Genomic DNA, 20,018 nt, shown 5'->3' with positions numbered 1-20,018 from the left:
TAGTTCAGGTATATATTTTAAAAGCATCCCATCACCCAAGATTTAAAATTGAGAGGTTGTTTAAACTGAATTGTTTTAGTCTTTATGGCAGCCAATGTTAGTGCCAATATAATGCTTCATCATGTTCAGACAAGTGGAAGGAATACATATAAGACAGGCTGAGACTTCATCACTCACTAACAATCTGCTAACCATGATTAAGAGATCTCAGAAACTACATCTTCACGAATCCAAAGATATGCAAATGAAAGGGAGACTTACATATGGTTCCAAGTCAGGATTGGGTATGTCTTAACATACCCAATGAGCTAATCCAGCTCTAAAGATTTGTTAAGCATGGCTTATGACCTATGGCACCATGCAAACCCATCCAACTATGCTTTATTCTGAACATTTTGATAAAATGTGGCTTAACATGATATGAAAACTCAAGATTCTCCAGTCTGAATGGCTGACAAGCAGAGGTATAATTGCAGCTGTGTTAGTCCACAAGCAGCAATATAATTTCATCGTTCTTTTTCTTTCTTAACCAATAAAGACAGTAGACTGAATTATAAATTCTGCTACATTCATTGATTCCTATTCAGATCATGTTCTTTCTTACCCGGTTAAAACCTTGAGGTGCTGTATTCAGTCGTACTAATATTGCAAGTTTTCATGGGAAAGCACTGTATTTAGAAATCATATTACATTTCCCCCTGTGTATCTGTTTATTTTATTTCCATAATAATAATAATAATAAAAACACATTAAAAATCACCCACAAGACAGCAAGGAAGATAGAGAACTGCTCTAAATATTCTCTTCAATCTTTAGGTTACTTAAAGCCATCTAAAAGAAAATGGAAGAGGAGAGGAAGAGGAATACAAATTCAAATTGAAAATTAATCCCTAAGCCAATTTGCCTCTGTATCATAGTGAGAAGACCTAACTAGTTTTTCCATTAGAGTCTCTCAGAAGAATGCTGGAAATGGGGCTTTAAAGTGAGGCAATGCTTATGATAAAATGAAAAATGAGTCCAACTAAAATGCTTTTCTCTAAACTTTTCATACAGCAAATATTCTACGACCTGTTTCTGCAACTCAATCCAGCAAGGGCTATAAATCAAAACAAGCAATTATATTTTATGAATTCTCTAAATGAGAATGCAAGCCTCCAAGTTCCTCATATATAATGAAACTTGCAGCCAAGTCTCCCAATTGCATAACTATAACACAGTTCACTGAATTCAAATATTAAGTATTGGAAAAGGAAAGTTTCATATTGATTTAGTGGAAATAAATATATTGTGTTATAATAGCTGAATCTTTAGAGATAATGTGTACAGATAAATTTGTGGGCTATTATAAAATCTATACCATCTATTAAAACATGCCGGAGCACAGTTATTAAATCTGCACTAGGGTGGCAAATACCATGAGATATCCATCTTTAAATTCTATGAATAAAATCTGGACCAAACAAATACAATGAAATCAGAAAGCACAAATGCCTTAATCCCCATTTGGGCATTAGTAAACCCAGAATGCTCATCTCACGAGCCTTCCAGATGAGTCCTCTTTCAGCAACCAGGATGGCTGTAATGATGTTGGTGGGGCAGAATTGGGAAATAACTCAAGCCCCCCAAAAGAAGAGCAAGGTTTCTTGACTTTGCCATAACCTTGGGGTTGCGACCATAAATAGCAAGTAAATAGGGAAAGGATGTGACAGGAATGTTGGATTCCATTTTGCTTGTAGCATTGCCCCCAAAAGTTCAAGTGGGTGGAGTGAGGAATCCCAGTTTCAAAGTGCTTTTTAATTCCACAGTTATTCTGAATTAAGATAAAAAGTTTGCTGGAATATATGGATGATTCCTTCTCTGTTCCATTTGAAGGCATTTTTAAGGGCAATTCTAGGGCTCTATGCTTCTTGGACAGTTACAGAATGTAAAATGCTATAGTGCACATATTATCCTACAGGAGCTGAAAGGCAAAACAGAAGGAAATAGCATCAGTACTTACCTAGAAAAGAGACACAGACTTTGCAGAATGTATGAAACTGGAATTTGCTGGCAGCCTCGAGAAGGGTTTTGGCGTTGGCAGAATCTATTACTAAGGAACCTGTATAAACAAATTCCAGCAGCAGTTCCAGAACATCCGCTGTGAGATTTGATAATTCCAGCTCCAGCTTCTCACTGCTTCGGCTACTGTCCCGGGGTGACCTAGCAACAGCAGACAACGAAATTCTTACAGGACATTAACTTTCCCCCAGCGGTTGTCACTTACTGATGCCCAGAAAAATCAAATTATAAATTCACTGACATAGACTCTTCTTGTTTTTGTTTAAGAATAAAAAAATACTGTATCTTAAAGAACAGATGAACTTAAAAGGGTTTTTATTACTGGATCTGAAAGAGAAAAATCTGCACACCCAAAAAAATAAATAAATCAGTTTATTGCTACTCTGCATATTCATGCAAAAAAATCGCAAACCAACGAAATGAACAAAAATTAAGAACAAAACCAGCCAACATTAATGAAAATATGGAATAGGATTAAATTTCAAAGGGAAGCAATACATTTTTATGTTTACAGTTCGCATCTCTCCATCATTGAATAACAAAACCAAGCAGGAGAAAAATAAACTCTGCTTTGTAAATGACCACCTTATCTCTTTTTTTGTTCCCAGGAGCTGCATCCTTCATAAAATACATGGAATTATATCTCCAAATAGAAAGTAAATGGCAAAATGGAGCTTAAAAATTCTTCGTATTCTTAAGGCTGCAGGCAATTTGAAAATAACCTGCACATTTGTTATCGACACATTGGTTGACCCTAAAAATATATTGTTCCCTTTAAGGCGCTTTAAAAAAAAATAGAGGAAGGAAGGAGACCCCTCATGGTATTGCTTTGAAAACTAAATACAAGACGAGATAGACAGACAAAATGGTTAGAGCAAAGGAGGGACGGGGGTGGAACAACGACCAGCTCTGCCACAGCCAGCCAGCAGCCATCCTCTCGAAGTCACATGACTGTGGCCTACCGCTTTTTCCTGCGTAAAGTGCTAAACAATTGGGTGATCAAAATAGCGCCTGCATTTCAAGTGTGCATTAGTGTTTGTGAACTTATCAGACAAAAAATAGATACACGGGGAGGGTGGTGGGGTGTTGGGGGGGGAAAGGCCCAGTTCCTAACGGCTGGCACATGGATATAGCTGCTTCAAAATGCTAAAGTTGGGTTATACCTGAAAGACAAAACAAAAACAAAAAGCATTTGGTAATATCGAGAAAAGGGGAGGAAAGTCTGTTAGCATAGGAAAGCAAATGCCTTTTAAATGGTTAGAGCCATCAGCACCTCCTCACAGAAACCTTAATTGGTTTTAAGGTGGGTTCAAGTCCGGGTACTCTGCCATTGAAACCTGTGTCGGAATTAACACCAACATTTGTATCAGCTTTCAGCAGCTCTCAAGTCTTCCAATGATGACAACATCATTTATTTTATTATCCCTCCTTTATTATTTTTATAAATAACTCAAGACGGTGAACATACCTAATATTCCTTCCTCCTCCTATTTACTCCCACAACAACCACCCTGTGAGGCGAATTGGTCTGAGAGAATGACTGGCCCAAAGTCACCCAGCTGGCTTCCATGCCTAAGGCAGGACTAGAACTCGCAGTCAGTTGGTGTTTAACCTGGTGCCTTAACCGCTAGATCTAGCACATTACTATGATTCCTATTTAAGGCAACTCTGCTCTGATGCTACCAAAAGTTTTAATACCTAAACTTGAGAATATAGTGTTTACCTCAGTGATTTTGGTACCTTTACAAACATGGTTGCATTTTACCTGGGTAAAAGCTTACAAATTTTCCTATGAAATACTGTAACTTTTATACAGAAAACAAAATAGAGAATGGTACATTTGGGCACTGCACGTAGTTCACAACTGGCTTAAATTACTCAATTATTTTGTTGCTTCAGTTTGTGCAAAATCTCTTTCATCTCCCTATGTGCCTTTTTCTCACTGGTACCACATTGTTATTGATGAGGATGTGCTTACTCATTCCATCATCCATTGAATCTATGCTGATGAAAACAGCAACAAGTACAATAGCTAGTACTTAAATCTGTTAAGGTAAGGCAGCATTTTTTCGACTTGCTTAACAGGAAAATCATAGATGGGAAAAAAAACCTTCACTTTTTGCAAAAGACAGAGAGTACAAGGTAGAACGTGAATCTGGGTGAGAGTATTTCTGTCCATGCTTTTGTCACAAGTTGCTAACATTTATATATGTTCATTATATCAATAGTTCTGTAAGTGATTAATCATACTCAATTCTCCCTGGAGACAAAGGAAGGTAAATGCATCCAGAAACCTGTGAATACTTTTAACCACTATTAGATTTTTTTTTTTAAAAAAAACACCCAATATTTGGATAACTTCAGATTGTTATTTCTCTCTGGAATAATTTTGTGATAATGTCTTCTCTTCATAATATACCAAGCAATAAATGGCTGCTCCAAATGATTAAGCACCAAAACAAAGCGAAGGTGTTTAATCAATCACAAAAGCTGCTCATGGAGAGCATAATACCCAGCAGAGATTTATTGATCTAACATGACTTTCCAGAAATGGAAAAGAAAATTATATCCTTTTCTTCTTCTGGGGACAGCATAATATTGGCAAGATGAGGAAACAGAGCTGCTGTGTGGCACACAGATCAGGCTATATTGCATGACAAGAAAGTTCTTGACCCAATCAACAAAATAAATTACATGAAAACAAATACATTAAAAAAGCAAGCAAACACACAGAGAACAAATATGCCTTCCATGGCGATGGACAGCCTTGAACAAAGTTAAACAAGGTGGATTTTGATCATGATTTCTATGAGATAAGGAAAAGGACATAAACCCACCCAAACAATGGACTGAGTAGATTATCTTCTATAACTAGACAACTACCATCTCACTAAAATATATCAATAAAGGAGGGTATTTGTAAAAATGAGGGGGTCCTTGATATTCCCTGAGCTTGGCTGTTTTCTTGAAGATGTTTCAGGCTCAAACTAGGTAATACTACAGTGCTCACTCAACAATTTCAGCGCTGATTACGTTCTCTAATTTGAGTAATGAAACACCTGTGACAAAACAACCAAGCTCAGAATTGTTGGACAACTCAGGAAACTCTGAATCCCTTCTTTGGGTGAATTGAGGCAAATACACACATTTTCATGATCTGTATTGCATTTAATTGTTGTAGGAGCTTCCAACAGTTCCCTAACTTACTTTACTGCACATAATGGGTAGAAACAAAGATGACATTTCTTATTGCTTAGGAGGGCTTCTGTCCCTATAAAACAGGGATCTCCAAACTCGGCAACTTTAAGACTTGTGAACTTCGATGTCCAGCTAGCTGGGGAATTCTGGGAGGTGAAGTTCACAAGTCTTAAAGTTGCCGAGTTTGGAGATCCCTGCTATAAAAAAAAGAATGTGCAATGTATTTCGGAGTGAAGTCTGCACCTGAGTAGCATACCAAGACACTTTTATGAAGCTAGGGAAGAAAACAAACATATAACCTTGTTTCGTTTTATTCAAATTAAATACAATAGAAGAGAAGTGATGTAGCTCAGGGTGGAATTGTGGAGTTCCCGATCCCTCAGAGAGCACTGCTGATCTCACAATTAAATGTAGTTGATATAATTGTTCCTCATGTTCTTTAATGATGCTCTCCTTCTCCCCAAATTAAAATTACAGTTTGGCGACAAATTCTGGTGGGAAAGGGACTAGGATGAAGGTTATAGCTGTCTTTTCTTGACTCTTTGTGAATGCTTGAGACTGCAGCTGGAAAACACTGCTGAAACAACCAAAGGGTACAGTTGCTGAGAATACAGGTAGTCCTCGACTTACAACAGTTCATTTACTGACCATTCAAAGTTACAATATCACTGAAAAAAGTGATTTATGATCACTTCCCACACTTATGGCCACTGCACCAGCCCCATGGTCACGTGATCAAAATTTAGAGGCTTGGCAACTGACTCAAATTTATGAGGGTTGCAGTGTTCTCGGGATAATATCAGTGGTGGGATTCAATTTTTTTTTATTACCGGTTCTGTGGGCGTGGCTTGGTGGGAGTGGCAGGGGAAGGATACTGTAAAATCTCCACCCCACTCCAGGGGAAGGATACTGCAAACTCCTCATTGCCTCCCCACCCCACGAACCTGCTTTCCAGCTCTGTTCTCCTGTGCAGGGCAACCAAAGAAGACCCACCCAATCATCTGGGACTCAGGAGGCAGAGAATAGATGGGGGCGGGGCCAGTCAGAGGCGTTATTTGACAGTTCTCTGAAGTACTCAAAATTTCCGCTACCGGTTCTTCGGAACTGGTCAGAACCTGCTGAGTACCATCTCTGAGTCATATGTTCAATCACATTTTGTGACCTTCTGACAAGCAAAGTCAGCGGGGAAACCAGACTCACTTAACAACCTTGTCACCAACTTAATAGCTGCAGTGATTCACTTAACAACTGTGGCAAGAAAAGTTGTAAAATGGGGCAAAACTCATGTAACAAATGTTTCACTTAGCAACAAAAATTTGGGACTCAATGCGGTTGTAAGTTGAGGAGTACCTGTAATCATATTTAAAGACAGGAAAGTTGCATTAGCAATTAAGTATGTCTATGGAAAGGAGTAGATTGGGTTATGCACTGTCAAAATTTAGGCGCGTATAACAGTAAATTGGAAAACCAAAAAAAGAGAGAAAGGAATTAAAACTTTTAGGTGGTGCATATAGATATTATACCTTGAAATGCTATATGTAGTACAAAGCGTCAAACTATGCATTTGTACAATTTTATGTATTACTAGAAGTTGTCTGGAATACATTTTAGAAATCAGTAAATACTTGAATTGTATGGTGTATTACTTTTTTTCCTTGTCCCTGAAAGTTTAAATAGAATGATGTCATTTATTGGCCCAGTAATCACTGCTCACATTATAAAGGTCAAACATTTCACACTGTGGCAGGAAATCAATAACTTCCCCCAACAATTCAAGAGGGGATTTTTTTTTTGCTTCCAAAGAATAATGTCTAATAATTAATGATTTCTGTCCTTTTTTTATCAGCCTGGCATTGGAGAATGGATGCACTGAATAGTTAGTCAGGCCTTATAAAGATATTAGGAAGTCAATCAGAACTCCACTCAAAGCCAACCAATTTGCTCAAGCTAGCATTAAAGGAGCTTTTTAACCTAACTTTTATGAGGTTTATCAGTAGATTATTCCAGAATTAGGATATATGGAACCTATAAAAACTACACCAGCAAGAATCAAGCTTTTCTGTATTTCTGCTATAGAACATTGTACAAAAATAATAGGGAGATATATCACTCCTCCCCCATTTATATTGGTATCATACTCCTTACTTATTATACTTCTATTACTTAAAGACCTATCTATCCCTAAGATTATGAAGCAAGTATTTGACCTTGGGAGAACATACAGGTGCTATCAAGAGTTGTACATAGAATTATATCCATGTTTCCACACTCTGTCAAGTACTATTTTGCCTCTGAATTCAAATGTTGCATAGCTATATTATCCACTTACTTTGTAGTGTACTCATGGGGTATTTAATGAACCTAATTTATGAAATTAAGAAGTTTTTTTAAACTATTATTTTTACATGATTTGAAGATGAAAGGAGAAAAGTATGTTTCCAAATAATCTTAATTTTTAAATTGCTTTTGTTATCTCATTCAGGCATACATTACTCATCTTTTATAACCACAAGTGGTTTGTTTCTACACACAGTGTGCCCCTGCGCACACCTTCTCATCAAAACATTTCACTGAAATTGATTAGTTAAGGCATTATTTTATGGTATGGTGTAAAGTTCCTTCAAACTCAAAGCTGCTTTCGGAAATTTTAGTTTATAGACAGAATATGTACACAGCCTCCATCTACCCCCACGGGGCTAAGCTTCGTAGATCTTATTACACCTGCTAACCATATTTATTTTGGCTGATTAACCATCTGATTGTATTTTGAAGGCTGGCAATATTCCTTTTTCAAATTCACATTACATATGGAAAGCTATCTATACATATTATAGACAGCTGTCTGCTCTCTAGTTACTTGCCTGAGTTACATTAACAAGTCAAAACAAACTCAGGTTGTTCAAAAAGGAAGCCATATGCCAGAAGAAGTGGTGTGACTACAGTCATGTGAGATTCAGAATTCAGAACAATTGTTTCAGCTTTTTTCTGTCTGAGGAATGTAACAGCATTCCCTACAGAGGATCCTTCAAAATTATTGTTAAAATTATTGTTTTGTAGCTAGCAAATTCTTTTGACTGAAAGTTCCATGATGTTTTGTCTGTCTTGGAAATTATTAGTTGCAGTCCTGTTATCTATTAAAATCTGTTTAAAATGGGTGAGAACACTATTTTAAATATCCCAAACCTGTTCTATTTCAAGTTGGTCAACTAGCCAGCCTACTAGAATTAAACACTGAACGGTATCAATTTTAATAGGACTAAAATAGTAAAAATTCTTCTGAAACTGGTTTGATCTGTCTGGCATTTACACCAGACAAGCTATATTCATAAAAAGCAGAGGATAATTAAAATAATATGGGTTGGGTTATTTACTATTACTTTTTAAAGACAATAGTTCTCATTTGTATGCTTCAGTGGTTGGCTTCAAACACTGTCATAAGCCATTGTTCGTTTAGCTACAGTAAATGACTGTGGCTCACTGGAAACTTTTAAAAAGAGACTGAATAGCCACTTGTCTGGAATGGTATAGGATTTCCTGCTTAAGTAGCGGGGTGGACTAGAAGACCTGCAAGGTCCCTTCCAACTCTGTTATTCTGGCTAGGTTTATATAAAATGCTAAGTCAGAATTAAGTAAGGACATAATGGTTCAGTGCACTCTGAAAGCTCAGTAAGTCTCTTTTTAGTATCAAAGGACTCTACATTGTTTACTATTGTAGAAAAAAATCAAAGTCCTATAATTAAAAAAAATATCTCACATAAAAGTTAATGTGCACACAGCAATTTCACCTATGTTTTCTAACTTTGGGCTGCCAAAGAGCCCATTTTTCACGCCTAACAAAAATGTCTCTGCTTAACTGCTAGTAGAAATAAATCCCATAATTTAGGATTATAGCAAGTGAACTATCAGAAATGTTTCTGGATGTCTACTAGATATTAAGATATTCTGATCAAAGCTTTGATGGCATTCACTATTACTTCCGAGTCAAAGGCCTCTGCATAAGACTCTTGCTAATTCCATTGCTTTCGTTGTGAGTGCCGTTAATGGGCTCCATTTTGTTCCCAAAATATGCTGATGGGGGTTGTGATCAGGGATGGGATCCGACCGGTGTAAGTACTGGTTCTGTTGCTCTGCATCGCACACGCATGCGTGAGTTATGCAAGTGCAATTTACAACCTGTTGAGCTGAGCAGTGCTGCATGCGGGTGCGCAGTGGTTGGAAAAGCTCTTTTTTCCTGGTTTTTCAACTGCAGCTGTGCTGCACAAAGCCACTGAGGTTGAAAAAGCAGGAAATAAAGGACAGGTAAGAGCCTGGGCAAGTAGGTGGGCCAAAACAGCAGCAGACATAGAACAGGTTCTATGTCTGCTGCTCTTCAGAACAACCTGTTCTATAGAGGTGGACAGAACTGGTAGAATCCCACCCCTGGTTGTGATATACCTATTATAATTTTCTGTTATATTTATTAAATTACATGCTGTAGAAGAATATATATCCTTTCAGTATTTATGACTGCTTTATAATGGTTTCAGAAACTTATCTTATAAATTTTACACATCTTTTTAGTTATTTTGGTTCTGCAGATTTACTGCCTCAGGATATGAGGATTTACCAGATCTTTTTTAGCTTACTGGAAGAATGAATCTTTTGGCCTATGTTTACATTTGCTAGGTTTTGAGAAAATATCTTTCAATGGTACAAATCCATGGATCTAACATTCTGCGTCAGTAAATTACTCACCATAGTCACTGTCACTCAGTGAAGCCAAATCTGGCTTGATGAGAAATGCTGTGAGGTAAACTTAAGCAAATTTAATGCTACAGTTGCTGAGCAAGTATGCTGAACTACAGATCTGCTGTTCGGCTATAATTTTTGGATTGGGAGTGGGGGATACAATCTTAAAAGCACAGCTTAAAATAAGAAGCAAAAGAATGAGCCAGTTGTCCTTGGAACAAAATGTTCCTTAACAGGCTTGTCTTTCTTAGAAAACTTACTGAGAGGCTTCCTTAGAATCTGTTTCTAGAGGAACAAAGATAATGGACCGAAGAATGATTGTTGGCCAAATACATATGAAAGCATCACCAGAAGCCAGCCTGTCTACTATACTACATAATAGCTCAGTTGGTTACTGAATTAAACAAAAAATATACAATTAAAATGCTAAAAAGCCTCAAGGACAGAATACAAAACATAGCAGGAAAGAACAGTGTTTTCATTCTGTCCTCTTTAAATCATATTTATTGCACAATACTAACAGAAAGTATGGAATACAGTTGTTTCTTGAACAATTTTCATTCAAAAGTATCAAAGTATTTCCCACTCTAAATTATGCAAAATTCCAGATACTGCAGTATAGTTTAGTATTTGTTCAGTTCAGGCTCAATGTTATGAACATTTAATTATTCTTATATGTTAAGTAAGTTCCATGTGAAATAAGAATTTATCAAGTGTCTAATTTACTAAGATCAAACAACTCTCTAATATTTTTATCTGGTTCCTCCAACTAGACAGAATGGTTGAGCATGCCAGAAAATCTGCATCTTGTTTAAGGATTTGGATTCGTTTAATTAAAATTTTATGTGAGAGCTTAATTCATGTATTGTTGTTAATTCATATACCATTGTTGTTGCTCTTCATGATCTGATAGATATTATTTCATATGAGCTTGTCAGAAACTGTGTTTAGACCTCAAATGCCCCTGCCTCCTATAAATCTGTAGAACACATTAGCATTTTTTACAGAGTTCTGATTCCATGCATTATTGAAATTAAGATTGCAAAATCTTGACCATTAACTTAGTAACATGAGTTAAGTGCAATTATTCAGTACTTTTAGTATTGTTCAGAACTGCCTTTTTGACATATCAATTTATCTTTTTTCCATAATTATTTATAAACAGTGTAATGTTTAACTGCAACATCTTGCAATCTTTTAAACAGTGGTATAATAAACCACTAATTAAACATAGCTGTCTAAATATCCTGTTGTTGGAATGTAGAAAAGCCTGTTATGAATTATCAATGACTCCAGGTGGGGCTAACTGCTAGACAGAACACAGGTGAGATTTAATGGATTCATAGATCTGACTGCATCTTAATATGATTTGTTTTTTCATCGGTGAAAAAAGTAAATCCAGCTATTTTGCTGTAGTTTCTGACTTTGAATGTATACTTTCTCTCCTTGAAATACTGAGATAACCATGTCCTCCAGAGAGGTTGAAAGAGACAACCATACAAATCTTGATGGAATTCTTTACTATTTTAAGGGTACAAAACTTAAGGAGTTAAGTTCAGTGTTAAAAAATATTAAAACAACCTGGATTCTCATTTTGCCACAAAAGTCCAGTTTTGATTTTAAAAAGTGTTGGGAATAGTGTTAAGAACTGAAAGACTACCCTTAAGAGTTCGAGAATGAATTTTCAAAAGATGTAAATTGGAGGATGACCCAAATTGAAAAATATGTAGAAATTGCTGAAGACTTTTGGCTCAAAAAGCTTTAAAAAGTGAGCTCAGCTTGAACAAAACAAAAAGCTTCAGTAAATACACTAACACTATGTTAAATACTTTGGGCTATGAATTCCTCATGTTCTTTGCAGGACCCAGTAAAGTGGAAAATAGCTTTGTTTTGTTCAGTCTTGACTATTAATGGTTCAACAATGTTTTAAAGCTGTTTTTGCAAACATCTCGAACTCAGATTGTTGCATCATCCACATAAAATAACATATTAGATGTCTGTCTGTTATTGTCTGTTCTTGCAGGTATATGAAACTCCTGGCAGTTAATTGACTATGTTGTTCAAAACGTGGGCTGTATATATTCCCTATAGAGATTATGATTTCCCTTTGACTTTTATCTAAGTCCCCAAACAGGCAGGACCAGAAGGGCACGAGACTCAAGTAAATATATGGTTATTGGTTAAGTCATGAAATCAAGTTGTGCACCACTGTAACACTGTAATGCCTTACTGCCTATTTATCCACAGCACAAGCAAGCATAGTGATTAGTTTGACATTGCTTGGACCAGATTTGCAGTTCTGTTTTGACTGAATGGAAAACTCTAGGAGTAAGCACTAAACTTTCAAAGGAATCTGAGTGATCCACGGCTTTAATATTAATGAAACAGGTGTCTAATTAAGTTGGAATAAAATAAATTTCAAGAATAGTCCTCTTGATTTTGAGATGCCAGATTCCATTTATTCAACAGGTTAATATGATCTTCTCTGACTCTTCAGAGTAAATACCTTATATAAATCTTACAAATCTAATAGTTGTTGTCAGGAAGGTCAACCAATGAAAAAACTATATGGGGATGAATGTTTAACAAATTAAAATAATACAATATCATCTCAGTGCACTGCACTGTTGCAAATATACTATTGAACTTTTAGGAAAGCAAGATAATTTTGCTGCTGATGGTAAAATAAATAAACATTTGAATGGCACTGTTTGATTCATGACATTTACATTCTGCATGGAGGTTTCTGATCTCTGAAGGACCACAGCACATCTAATAAGTGAGAATTTCACAATTAATTAAAAAAACAACAACAAATCTTAAGGATACATGCACTGTAGCACACTCAACCCTTTAAACTGGAATCATGTTTTTTAATTATTACTGGCTCCAGATAAATTTTGCGGATATTCAGTTCTGACTGTAGTTAGGTTTAAAATCGTATCTCCAATTGATATTTTCAGTCCTGCAGGCTCACAGTGCAAGACCAATCACTTTCCATGGAAGGAATTGTCATATTTAGAACTCTCAATTAATTTCGACATAGAAACTCATGAATATGTAGTCTGAGTTTTCCAAAGGTTTGGCAGCTGTAAAGCATCAAATCTAAAAGCCACCTGAAATTCTAAGGAAGAATATGTTCCACTGCTTAACAAATAGAGCATAAAGCAGAACTCTTATCCCAAACTATCTAAAAGAACATGGAGCTATTTTTCCATAATACTATTTAAATGAGCTAGCTTTTTTTCTTTTTTAAAGACATCACTAGCATTCTCCGGGTACCCACCCAGCTGTAAAAGGAAGAGTACACTTTGTTCTTTCCACCAAGCCATTGGACCATCTCTCAGATTTTATAACTGGATTAACAGAAGTTGCTGACATTCCTTTGGCTTCAATTCCTAACTCAATACCATTTAAGCTAATGGCTCTTTTCTTTTTAAAAAAAAAATAAGGTAGTGCAATTAATATTAATATTCTGTCTCCTGGAAGCGCTGGACTAATCTCCACCCTGGCTGGAAACCACAGGAGTATGCACCTAAGGCCGGGACAATGGAAGTTAGAATAAGGCAGCCATCTAAGCTAGCAGACTTTTAACATCATGAAAAGGAGTACAGTGTTAATTTGTCATTCATATGCTTTTATTGCCAGGTAAGGGGAAAAGTGCTTATGGGTTTTCTGATTTGCTTCCAAAATAACTAGGATGACTTTGGAAACTCTCCAAAGTTCTGACAGCATTTGCTACCCCTCGCCTCAGATGGCCGAGCGTCTTGGTTAATTGTGTCGTGTTCAATGGCTGTTAATTTCACTGCTAATTTTGTTGTGTTCCAACAGGCATTTAGCAGATTTAGTATTTACTCAGTATTAGATACTTTCACTAAAAGTGCAAATTGGAAACAAAAACTAGGACTTGGCTAAACAAGTACATAATTATTTCTAGCTTTGTTTTCCCAAGTGCACTGAATCTTAATAAAAGAAGTCTAAAGTATGGCTTCACGTGGTTCTATAAAGAAAATCATTATAGGATGCAGCAACTTCTCCAGAAATTAATAGGACTTATACACATTCAGTTTTGGAAGTCAACAGGAGTAATACATAAAGTACTAATCTGTTTGAATACACAGAATAAATGTAAACAAACATCTGGGATATAATTAAATAATTATCATTAAGAGGACAGACCAAACACAAACAAACTGCTGCTGCTGCTTTCATGTTGGAAGCACTGAGGCACTTCCGGGTTTGGAAGGTTTAGATGGTGAAAGCCTACTGAGATTCTCAGTCAACCAGGTCATGGCTGTCCCAGAGGTGCTTTTTCCAAGAGGCAACTGGACTTTCTGGTTTTTTCCTTGAAAATGATTCACTTCTCATCCAAGAACCTTCTTCAGCTTCTTGGATGAGAAGTGAAACATTTTCAAAGAAAAACAACAAGAAAGTCCTGTTGCCTCTTGAAAAAGCACCTCTGGGACAATTAGATGGTAATGTCACTGTTGCCCAGGGGATGCCCAGTTGAGGGCTCTTTTCATGTCCCCATTAAAACACAATGTTACTATTTTACTCAGTTGTTGATTCATTTCGGCAAATTCTCTTGACCCACTTCTACCATGTCTGAACCAATATTAGGTTTTGCTAGTATTTTTTTGGCTTGTGACCTAAAAGGTGTGAGCACTTTCACAAGATGCTGACACCAATATAACAAGAAGTTTAGAAACATCAATTCAATTACTACTCAAGTTAGATTTGAAACTTCAATAAACTTTCCATGTAGAGGAGTAGAAAGTTCTTGTAAATTTCCAAAGGAGCAGATTAAAAAAAACAACACCATCAATATTTGGAACCTGAAATTAATTTCAAGTTATTTTCTACCAGTGCATATAAAGGGAAGTATTTCAATCCCAAGTACAACTTATAGGGACTACACTAGCTAATAGCTGAATATGTGTTGTATCCGTCTTATTAACCTATCTACAGATAGATAACACTTATCCATAACTCTTATGATACAAATACTTCTTATGATATAAATCATAATCAAAATGTAACCCACCCACTCGCCTCAAAATTGGAAGAACTGCAGTCATGAATGGTGATGCCTGGTATCTCTGTTCATACACAATGCAATGCCCAAAGTAACTGAAGAAGAAGTGGATACAGGAACATTTGAGTTATGTATGCCTGAAAAGAGGCAAATCACTCTCCCTGAAAGGAAGTAGAATGAAAACCCATCCAATTTCCAATTCTACTCAAGTTAGATTTGAAACTTCAATAAATTCTGTTCACCTAAATTTAAAATACGCATCTGAGAAGACTGAAGTGTTAAAAATTGGCTAAGAAATGTATTAAGTATATGTTATGGAGCAAACACAAGTTTCCAAAACTATAGTTTCAAAGGAGTCTTTCCCAACATTCTTCTCCAGAATTGCATTTCCTACAGAAACCTATTGGTATTCATCTGACATTTATTTGGGACACTGTATTTGCTGATGTAACATAGAGTTCTAGCTCAAAATCAGCGGCTGAAACAGTGCTAATGGCTGACCTTCTCACCCACCATAAGAATGATTTCCACCCATAGTGCTCCAACATATAATACGCCAGATTTGGAAGCCTGCGATAAGGGTCCTTTATTAAAGACTGATATTTGGAGCATATCTATGGGGAGCAAGATATCTCTCCTCCCATCCATTCACTGCTTCAGCATTCTAAAACACATCTTTGTGTATTTGCTCTACAAGTTAAAAAAAAACACCTATTTATATACAACTTAGTTCTTCCTAACTAGCAGCCCCATTTTAACAGAGAACTCATGCTTATCTTTGTTAAGCCACGCTGGTTTTCCATCTTTAAGCTTTACTCTGTTTGCATCTCTTGCTATTTGTATTTATATATTTATATATAAGAGAATGTGGGAGTAAGAGAAGTCTTATGAAGGTTTAAATGTGGATGTTTTAGTTCTAACTAGAGTAATGGAAAATACTGTCTCTAACCATATGTATCCAGTCTCACTTATATATACACGTATACCTGTCAGAAGACTTTATATAGTGCTAGTTCTTCTCCTTTAGCTACAAAGGCCCATGTTTATCCATCTTTAATTATAAAGAACTGTGAGACCCTCTTCTCATTAACTTTATCTTCACTTTCATATTGATACATATGAAAATGTTATTAGTCCTGGAAGGATAATTTCTGAAAGATTAGTGTGAAACAAAGCGTGGGTTAGGTGCTAAGTGGATCCCGCTATGTTATATAAAGGGGCAAGGTTAGGACTGTTCTAACATATTTGTGGTTCAGTGGAGCTGGGCTAATAATAGGCTAAATGTGATTGATAGCAAATAATGTTAACCAATGCAATGTACCAGGAACTACATTATCAGGTCCTGGCAATAATAGGGAAGAATTTTGCAAGTTACAAAAAGAAGTTCCAGAAGTATCATCCAGATGCATTCATTGAATTGTTTAATTAAAGCATTTCATCTCATCTTCTGTTAAATTGTTTAAAGGAGGCTCAAAAAAGTTGAAGATGCTAAAACTGCAAGAAAAACCATTAGGAGGTTATTTGTGATTTGTCTTAAAGTATTCTACAATTATTACTGAATTCAGACCTGATTTTCTCCAGAAAAAGATGGTATCTGACAACCTGACTAACAAGGAAGAGACTTTGCAATTAAATCAGTGATACTGCAAGGCTAGTCAATTACAGGATTTTTATCAATGGAGCCAAAGACTTTCCCTGCAGAATATCTCATCTTGGCAAGAGGCATATAATGTAACCTTCACTAGTAAGTGATAATGAGCAGGCAGGAATACAGAGTCCAAGAGCAACTAAAGCTAGCTATAATTTGGTTTATGGAAGAGGGAAGAGTATGATACCAGCTCAATTCTTTCTGAATAATTGATAAGGCAGTTAGTTCAGCTATACAACAATAATATATATAGTCTTACCACAATTATTTAAAAACAAACAAAAAAAATCAAGCTTTAACGAAAGGACATTTTTCTGTTTCTCAGAAAAGAAGATACAGCAAAAAAAAAAAAAAATGCAACTCTGGAATAAAATATAGCCACTATCGTGTTAGTGACAATGTTTAAAAATTCAGTTTGAAAGCCAACCATGTTTTGCAATCGCCACTTTTTTCCTCTTTTTGTACAGTCCAGGTTCAGAGTCTGTTCTGGAAAATACAGCAAGGTGGAAATCAGGATCCAGATTAATTTGCTGATGACTGTAGAAATAGGAACATTATTTATTGTATTCTTCCGGGTTCCCCCAATCTTGCTATGTTGATTTGCTAATACTGTAAAAATACCATGAATTTATACCATGAATTTATGAAGGAAGCACATTTTAAAATAATCCATGTAATGGTAAATAAATTGTTATCATGCAATGTTACAATCAGATGGAGGGAGAAAATTGCAAAGATGGAATTTTACACAAAAACACTATGGCAGGCCTGACACACTACTTGGTCAAGGAGGGGAATAGTTAGTCTATCAAGTAGAAAGAATTCAGGATTATTTTTAAAAAGCTAAATTTCTCTGTCTCTTTCTTTTTTTAAAAAAAATAAAGTCATGCTAAAAAGTTGTGACTTCAACATTTGATTTATCGTGTAGTCACCTTTTTTCAATTCCACAAGTATCAGATGTCTCAAATGTCAACATCCAAAGGGTTAAATATCTATTATACAACACAATCCTTGTTAGTATGAAAGCTTGGCCATTTTTAAACAATAGTGGTTATTGCAGCCTAGAGGAAGAGTTAGCAGTATAATTTTTAATTATTAACCTAATAAGTTGTGTTTTGTGATCAACACTGTTTTTCAGTTGAGTTTGATTTTAAAATGCTCCGTGACAGAGCATTTCTCTTCAGCCAAAATGTGCAAATAATGAGATCTGGAATTGTGCAGATCAGCTTATGTGTAAGGAATGAATCTGAGTCTTTTGTTTGAAAAAAATACATTCAGAGTAAGTGGAAAGAATGGCTACTGGCTCTGTGACAGGAGAGTCAAATCTTCATAAACCTGAAAGAGAGGGGGAGGAAAAAAAGCGACACAAATGCGTCCTACAAAAGAACAGACCAGATCACAGCTGGAAGGAAGGCAAACCTTTTAATCAGGTCCTTGAAATACAAGCTGCAGGAAGCTAGAACATTTTGGTGGACTTCAAACTCTTTGCCTTCAACAATAATTTTCAGGTCTGTAAACTCTTTCGCTCTGCGTTGCTGGTTCAACTCCTTCAACATTTCTGCAGAACAGAGAAGACAGACAGTGCCAGGTTTCCCATTAAGAGATTTTTTTTTCAAAAATGTATTATTTAAAAAGTAAAAATAAAAAACAAGAAGAGTAGAGAAATAGGAAATGTTTGATGATTTTGTTGGCAAGACTGGTTCAACGTTGGATAGTCAAAGAAATCACAAATATCATACTATATAAATAAATATATGCATATAAAAGTCAGAAGCAATATGTTTAGGCAACAAATCCTACATTTCAAAGAGAAAAATAAGTTTTCCTGCATCAGTCAAAATTGGAAATGCAACAACCCATCATCACAAAACAGTTATCAATACATTTTGAAACAGAATGCAAGAAGAACTTGCTTGACTTCTAAATTAATACTGAATAAACTGACATTTATGAAGCGATATGAAAAAAGGGCAACATTTGCAAAAACCCTTCACTTGTTGTAAGTTCTATTAAATCAGGAAGTTTTTGCTAACAGCAGGCCTATCAATGACAATTTGAAAATTATAAAAGCAGCAGGAAAACTTTCTGACATTTTTCATAATTAATTAAAAAAAAGGAGAGAGAGAATTAAACTATTTCTTCCAATCTGAATTTTCATTGTATTCATTTTTTTTTTAGAGGAGTTTTTACAATTGAGTTTCAGGTACCAATTAATTTCAACCCAAGGCAAGCAATGCAGGATGACTTTGGAGAACATTTCCCTCTTGCAATAATTCATTTATCATGCATAAAGCGGGGAGAGCAAATCAGCAACATGCCTTAATCCACTTAAAGCAGATTGGGAAACAAGAGATTATTTTCTAAACTAAAGTACCAGAATGGCTATAAAACAGATGGGACACACATATTTTGGTAAACAGGCAAATTTGAAAATACTAATTAAGCTGTGCTGATATTCCATCTGTGGCATTACATTTGCAATAGGTCAAGAACTTCAATTTCTTCAGTTTCACAGCCACAATACTGTACTTCTTGAAGCTTAAATCCATTTGCACTAATAGGAATAAAAGATGACCTTTAAGTGTGTCTGGCCCTCACATGCTAAACATGCTTGTTAATAATGGTCACTCTCCAAAAATACCTTGCCAAACTAATTTATTGTTGGGAGGGGGGGGGGATAGCAGCAATTAGAAACACCACCAAGTGTAGTTTGCAAATATTGACATTATACTGTATATTGATAATGTGCAATTATACTCAGAATTAAGCAACAAATATCTAAAAATACCCTGCATACATTTTTCTTTTTTTCTTTAAAAAAAGAATCACAGTGAAGTTTGAAAAGCTAATTATTCTGCAAAGAAGAGGGTCAGAATTCTCCAGACAGCTAGGTAATCATTAGAGGGGCACAGAAATCAACAGCAGGCTGCATCAAATCTGCTGTAGAGGAAACTACACAACTGTCTGGTGTCCTTCAAGGAGCTACTTGAACAGAATCTGTCTGAGCAAAATGCAGTAGCAAGGTTCCAAAGCACCCTTGGCTTTAAAGTGGGTCCGACAGAATAGAATATTTGCAAACTAGGAAAACCAAGGATGCCCCCACTCTTAATAAAATGTACACGTTTCATCTAAAACATCCTAAAATAAGGCATGTGAACTGATCCATGCAAAGGATTGGAGTAGATCATAACAGATATATTTAAGAAACAGAGTTTACTGACACACAGAGCAAATGAGACTTTGCGAAACCGAGAAAGGGAATCAGAATAATTTTTTTAAATGCAAAAGCAAACTACGCCTTTGAGTGTTTCAAAGGAATGTATGTGGATATGTGTGAGCAAGAGTGATTTG

General features: G+C 35.9%; 1 protein-coding gene across 5 annotated transcripts in view; it reads right to left on the bottom strand.

The window, feature by feature from the left end:
• The window catches only part of KLHL29 (kelch like family member 29), a 415,683-nt gene that overhangs the window by 78,238 nt on the left and 317,427 nt on the right, over window positions 1-20,018 (bottom strand). For all 5 annotated transcript variants that reach the window (XM_087917962.1, XM_026710472.2, XM_087917974.1 and 2 more), the window contains 2 exons: window positions 18,087-18,225; window positions 2,000-2,199 (listed from right to left, as the gene is read on the bottom strand). In XM_087917962.1, the coding sequence (XP_087774088.1) occupies window positions 2,000-2,199; window positions 18,087-18,225 (339 nt within the window). The remainder of the gene's footprint in view (window positions 1-1,999; window positions 2,200-18,086; window positions 18,226-20,018) is intronic.

Source organism: Pseudonaja textilis, chromosome 1 (assembly GCF_049901715.1).
Source record: "Pseudonaja textilis isolate UNSWEBS1 chromosome 1, rPseTex1.2, whole genome shotgun sequence".
In the NCBI taxonomy this organism is placed as follows: domain Eukaryota; kingdom Metazoa; phylum Chordata; class Lepidosauria; order Squamata; family Elapidae; genus Pseudonaja; species Pseudonaja textilis.
Note: the sequence above shows the minus strand (reverse complement) of the source record. Positions and strands in the feature narration are given on the sequence as shown.